At 50.9% G+C, this 6,707-nt stretch overlaps 1 protein-coding gene across 1 annotated transcript in view; it reads right to left on the reverse strand.

Moving 5' to 3' along the window:
- Positions 1 to 4,952, reverse strand: part of Rhpn2 (rhophilin Rho GTPase binding protein 2) — a 60,574-nt gene extending 55,622 nt beyond the window's left edge. Inside the window, exon 1 of the mRNA XM_052165487.1 lies at positions 4,832 to 4,952. Coding sequence (XP_052021447.1) covers positions 4,832 to 4,900 — 69 coding nt within the window. The 5' untranslated portion in view covers positions 4,901 to 4,952. The remainder of the gene's footprint in view (positions 1 to 4,831) is intronic.
- Positions 4,953 to 6,707: the final 1,755 nt, after the last annotated feature.

The raw sequence follows: 6,707 nt of genomic DNA on the forward strand, positions 1-6,707 counted from the left end.
CGCCGGTGAGCTAGCCCACCTCCCCACCGCTCACTCTGAACAACAGTGAAAAGCTCGCTCCTTTTCAAGCATGGCCTAAACTTTGCAGACAAAGCCTGGGACCACAGCCTGGCTCAGCACCCCAGGAAGTGAGGCCAGCCTTAAGCAGCAGGGCCCAGGGCCTGGAGCTGTCACTGACAGGTAGAGCACTGGCCTAACTCTCTCTGAAGGCTTTAGGTTTTATTTCTCAGGAGGCAGCAGAGTGGGAGGAATCAGGATCCAACTGTCCGTCCCGGAGCTAGGGTCAGCCAAAGGCACAGCCTTCCCCACTCCATACAACAGAATACCATTTTGAAAGATGGGATAACAAAGACCCGATAAGAATCTAAATTTGTCCTCAGCAGATAAGGATCCTGCAAGCACATGGGGCGGAGGAATCTGCCCTGAGGGCTGTTGTCTAAGGTCCTGACTACATATCCAGTTTTGGGGTGCCCATTCCCTTCCCCTCGGTTGGCTCACCCTCCCGATACTTCCAAACCTCACCTCCCTCCCATCAGCCAGGAGTGCTCCCCCAGTTTATCCTTTTCCTGAGTCTCAAACAGCCCCACACCCGACTTCCTCCCCTCTTTGGTTAGTTTGCCCTCTGAGTCAGGGTTTTACTAGTCTAAGCTGGCCTGGAACTCACTGTTCATGGAGCCCAGGCAGGTCCACTAGCTTTTCAGCATCCTGAGTCTCAGGCGCGTGCACTCACATCTCCCTGCAGTTTTGTTTGGTTTTGTCAGGTGAGCAACTAACCCAGGTTTATCTTAGAAAGCAAAACTCAGTCCACCCTCCAGAAGGAGGGGCCTGCAGAGCCTGGAGGCTGTAAATCAGCTTTGGGTCCTTTGATTTCATTCTCCAAGCTTTTAAAGTGCTTCAGGAGGCCGAGATAGTGTACTAACCAAGCAGGCACAAGCCCTAGGGCTATATACATAAAAAACAAGATTTTTAAGAAGACTCTAACAGGGTATGGAAGTCTATACTTGTAAACCAAACACTTGGTAGGTAAAGACAGGAGACTAGAGAGAATTCAAACTCTCTCTCCTCAACAACAATGAAAGAAGGAAAAAGAAAAACACAAAAACCAAGTCTCTAGACTTGCCCATTCTAGAACAAGCATTTGGGAAAGGGGGTTATAGACAAATAGTAGAGTATATGGGAGGTATACAAGAGGCCCCCAAATCCATCCCCAGCACCATAAAAATCTTTTTGAAAATAAACATTCAAGCTGGTCAGTGGTGGCACATGCCTTTGATATCAGCATGTGGGAGGCAGAGGCAGACAGATCTCTGAGTTTGAGGCCAGCCTGGTTTACAGAGAGAGTTCCAGGACAGCTAGAGCCTTAGCTGACATGGAGAAATCATGTCTTAGAAAACTTTTTTTCCCCCAAGGAGCCGGAGATGCAGTTCAGTGACAGAGACCCTAGCGTATAGAAAGCTGTAGGTTCTATGGCCAGTTCTCTTTGCTGACAAAGGGGGATTTAGCATGGATGAGGTCAACCTGGTCTATACAATGAGACCTTGTCTCTCTCTCTCTCTCTACACACACACACACACACACACACACACACACACCCCTTCTGTCTTCCTTCCTCTCCCTACAGCGTCTCCTCCAGCAACCCAGCCACACTGCCTTTCCTTCCTACCCTCTGCTCACTCACTTTCCGCTCTTCCCTTGAAGAGATAACCTACACCTCTCCAGCACTCAGGCTTGTCAACTTCTGCTAAAAAAAAGACTTAACTTATGCGTGGCAGTGGTGGCGCACAACTGACTGTAATCCCAGCACTCTGGGAGGCAGAGGCAGGCGGATTTCTGAGTTCGAGGCCAGCTTTGTCTACAGAGTGAGTTCCAGGACAGCCAGGGCTATACAGAGAAACCCTGTCTCAAAAAAAAAAAAAAAAAAAAACCCAAATCCAAAAAAAAGAAAAAGAAAAGAAAAAAAGGCTTAACTTCTCAACTTCTCTTGGCTCCCTCTGCATCGCCACTCTTCCAGCTTCCTTGTCTTCTACCTTCTCCCCATTCCTTCCTTTAAAACAGATATTTCTGTCCCGGCTTCTTTACTCGCTATCGAAAATGCCTATCACTCAGGTGACTCCCAAAGTGGCGTCTCCCGTCCGCAGCTGGCAAACCGCCAGGTCCCACTCACCATCTGAGCCTCCCCACTGGCATCCCTGCTGTCCAGTGTTTATTTTCATAGGGCTGAGAAGGGAACCCAGGATCACGTGTGTGTTGGGCAAGTGTCCCTACCACTGAGCTGTGGTCCCCACCTGGATATCAGCAGTCTGTATCAGGGTAGGGAAGATAAAGATGTTGGGATCACAAGGTCTAAAGCAGTGATTCTCCACAGGTGGGTCAAGACACCTTAGGGGGTCGCATTTCAGATATCCTCCAGAGCAGAGGATATCTGTTTACATTACTGAAGTGTAACAGCAGCAAAATTACCAAGTAATCAAGTAGCAATGAAAACAATTTTTATGGTGTATGTGTGTGTGTGTGGGGGGGCTGACTGTAACAAGAGGAGCTGTATTAAAGGGTCACAGCATTAGGAAGGTTGTGAAGCACTGGTCTAAAGCCACATAACTTCTTCCTGCTCAGTTTCACTGTTTCTCCATCACTGCAGTCAAAATGATTTTTTCTGGTACGAATCCCACATGGCTGACCCTGCTTTTAATGTTTCCATGGATCTCCAGGGTTCCCTAGTTCCTTAGGACATGTAATCTGAAACTGCTGAGTTCCCAAACACACCTCTACTCTCAGAAAGCTCCAAGCACCCATATGCCTTTGCCCAGGCTGTTCCTCTGTCTGCGGGGCCTCTTCTCCATTGCCTTCACCTATCTAACCTCCACTGTTCATTCATCTGTCATATGACTTACATCAAACTGGCCCAGGGCCTAGATTAGAAAATTTTGCTCCAACCCTTGTATTTCCCTGACAGAAAAGACAGCACTCTACAGATTGGCATAATTTAACTCCGACACAACACGAATGAAGTGACAAGGTTTCGCTTCTGCACAGATGCTAATTGTAGTTCGGCATACTCTGCACTCAGCCAGTATCAGAGAAACGGCACCTGAGAAATACCCAAAGAACTGAAGAAATGGCTCAGTGGTTAGGCTGGCTTGCTGCTCCTGCAGAGGACCTTAGTTTGGTTCCTAGCGCTCTTGTTAAATGGATGTTTGCAACTACTTGTTATTCCAGTCCTAGGGTATTTGGTCCTTTCTTCTAGCCACCTAGGCACATACACACACACTTAAATCTTTAAAAAACTTTCAGACTCCAATCTTTTCCCTTTCCCACCCACGTCCTCCCCTGAGATTCACAGTCCTGAATGGGTGCCACAGGAGAACTTGTTCTGAAAAGCTTGATGCCCTCCAGAGTATATTTCATCCTCTCTAACTTCCTGCCTTCTCCCCCCAAGAAGTGCCACAGGTCCACCAAACCATCTGTTCAGAAGACAAACAATCTAGTAAGAAATGATATCCCACAAAGAGACAGCAACTTGCTGGAGGCGGTAAAGCAATTTTGTGGGGGTGGCAACCAGGCCCTAGGGCCTTAGGTTGGACATCTTGAGATTCCCAGGCCAAGTAACCTCCTGCAATTCTGGCCTGTGATCCTCTGGCCCAAATGCCACACATAATTAGAAGTTATAATCCTGTAATTCCATGATGACATCTTTCAACTTAAATATACTTTAAAACGTTTTTAAATGCCAAAAGGAACTTTAAAAATCGCCCACTGTCCCCACCTGTCTCCAGATTCCCCTCTTTTCTATTACTACTTCACGCGCAAGCAAAAGCTCTTCAAGTTGCCAGTGTCCCGCGGGAGAAGGAAGCTGCCAAGCCCATTTACGAAGTGGCGTTGGAACAATTAAGAATTGATTGCTCTGTGGGAAGCAGTTTCACTTCCCTATTCATGACTACTCGCTGCGCCTTCGATCATATCAGTTAGAAAAATATCCACAACAATCTCTCAACCCACCAGGTGATCCTTGGCCAAAGTCCAAAGGCTATTTTTAGTCTCACTAGGGACCCAAGAGGAAGGTGAGGAGTCTGTCACTGTGATTCTCACCTCTAAAGCGTCTTTGTAAGCCAGTTGCTGCAGCTGTTGGGCAATCCCAGCACCGCTGTGGGCGCCTAATGGGGTCGCTTTTGAGGAACTGAACGAAAGGCAGTCGCATAAGTTGCCCAGGAGCTCCAAGACGTGCCAAGCGCGCAGAGGCCAGTCTCGCCCGCTCGGTCTCTCGGACAACCAAATACAGATAAATCGACGTTGGAGAGTGAGACTCCGGTTCTCTGGCTCTCTTGGGCGAGAACAAACGAGGGAGGCACGCCCGAGATCCCCTTGCAGCCACTACCCTCCCTTACCAAGAAGTTGAAGGGGTCGAACGCTGAAAGCATTTGGGAGGCAAAGGAGCAAAACTCGCCCTCCACATGCACCGTGGCTAAGCGCTCGGGTGGAAACTGGGCTGCGGTATCAGCGCAGAGGGACCGACCGAGCTCGCCAGCGTGGCCAGGGGCTGGTCCTTTCCCCACCAGCGCGAGAAGGCTGGCAGGGCCATCCGGATCACCTCCCCAGGTTCCCACCTGTGCGTGGCTCGCCGGTGCACCTGCGCGCCCCAGCCCGGCTACCATCTGCTCGGAGCTCCAAGCCCCGTGCAATCCCCTTTCGACCCTACTTCTCCGCCGTCCGGCCCGCACCAACCCTACTGGTCCCCTCCTTTCTCCTTCCGGTCCAAGCTGACCCCAGCCGCAAGCTCCTTTAGCGCGCTCCGCAGATTGAGGGGACAGAGACGGTCTGCTGACTCGCCGCTCACCTTTCGAAAGTAGTCGTCACCCTCCTTCTGCAGCGGCTGGGGGGCCGCGGGTAGCAGCGTGTCGGTCATGCTGGCAGCGCGGGAGTCGAGGGTGAACTGAGGTGCAGTGGCTACTAAGGGCCCCAGGAGGCGCAGGGACCCGCCCCCGCTCCCGCCCCAACAAGCCAGCCACCCTACCGCCCCGCCCGAGCCCTAGAGCGCCAGATATCGGGAGCTCCGCCCCTCCCAGCAAGACCTGGACATAGGCAGACCCGGAGCCTGGAACTTGGTTCTGCCCAGCCTCGCAAGAGGCGAATCCCGAGCCCTGGAGTTCCGCCCCCAGCCTTTGCAATCCTCTGGCAACCCTGAGTGAGCTCCACCCCTAATCTATGGAGCCACGCCTGTCTCGTTTAGACCCCGCCCCTTCACGGTCCAATCCTGCTGGAGGCGGATACCTAACATTGTGGCTACGCCCCCCACTCGACTCAGGCCCCGCCCACAACACAAACGGCCCTCCTCCAGCACTGCGGGAGGCTGAAGCCAGAGCCCTGAAGCCCTGCCCTCAATAGTATAGACCACGCCCCTGCCCCATGCAAGTGTTAAGTGCCTGCCTGCCTTGAGTCTAGAATGGTGCTCCTGCTGAGCCTCCGATCTTAATCTGCGTGTGGTTAATCGCTCTCTACCCTGTGAGGATCATGGTGGCGCAGCCAGCGGGAAAGGGGTTTCAGCGACTGTAGTGAAACCCAAATTCGCTCCTTTCTCTGGAGCCCTGGGAGTAGTAAATGCAGAGAGCGCTTAATACACGGTTGCTTTCCCACCCAGGGACGCGGACATTCATGACCAGCTCAATAGCTGCTCGGAAGCTTTTAAAGGCTCTGGCCAGAGAGGTCAGGAAAGCTGTTTGCAGGAGGGAAGGCTTCTGAGAGCTTGGGTAGCAAAAGTCCTCGGGAGAGGGGGCCACCTACTGAGCAGGCTTTGTGCACAGGAACTCTGCAGGTGTCTTTAAAAAGCTTCTTAGCCAGAGTTCCCAGCCTCGATTTTCTCAGTTCTCAGGCCAAAGTGATCGTTTCTCTGGCTAGTCCAGAGTTGCAGGTATCGATGTGGTTAGTACAGGAGTACCAAGGGGGTCCCTTAGGCTCGGGGTTCGCGGTACCTCCTACTGGAGAGTAGGCAGACCCTGGGGTCGGATATTGGTGGTACATAGGGCTACGATCTATCTGCAGGAGCCTAGAGCCCCCAGCCCGCAGACTCCTTCCTGGCCACCACCACCAAAGAACACCTTTGTCTTCTGCCTTTGGCTGTCTGTGGTTCGCAGTGTAAACTTCAGGTTCAGCTTTCAAAACTAATCAACTGTTTCCATACCCTTAAAGAGGTATGGAATAGGGCCAGGCACCTTTAATTCCGGGAGTCAGGAGACAGAAGCAGGCGGGTCTCAGAGCCAAGGCTACACAGAGAATCCCTGTCTTGGAAAAACAAAAACAAACAAAGAAACAACAACAAAAAGGAGTTAGTATGTTAGTATGGCCGGAGAGGTGGCTCAGAGTTATCCTCTGTCCTTTATCAGGTGCTCTCCTCTCAGCCTGACAACCTGAGTTCCATTCCCTGGAACCCATAGGGTAGAAGGGGCAAAAACCAACTTCCACAAGTTCTCTGAACTCACACGTGCGCCATGGCACGTGCATGCCCCGCGAGACCCCACCCCCACCCCCTGCATCATATACGCAAAATAAATAAATGTAAAAACATATCAAAAGTAAATAAATATATATTTAAAGTGTGGTTCGAGAGTTTTAAAATAAGTATTTGAAATAAACAAAAACAACAGCTTAACCTATGTTAATAAGTAAGAAAAAAAAATCAAATCCACCTGGACACGAGAAAAGTGATACTTAAGTCT

The sequence above is a fragment of the Apodemus sylvaticus genome, chromosome 1 (genome assembly GCF_947179515.1).
Source record: "Apodemus sylvaticus chromosome 1, mApoSyl1.1, whole genome shotgun sequence".
In the NCBI taxonomy this organism is placed as follows: domain Eukaryota; kingdom Metazoa; phylum Chordata; class Mammalia; order Rodentia; family Muridae; genus Apodemus; species Apodemus sylvaticus.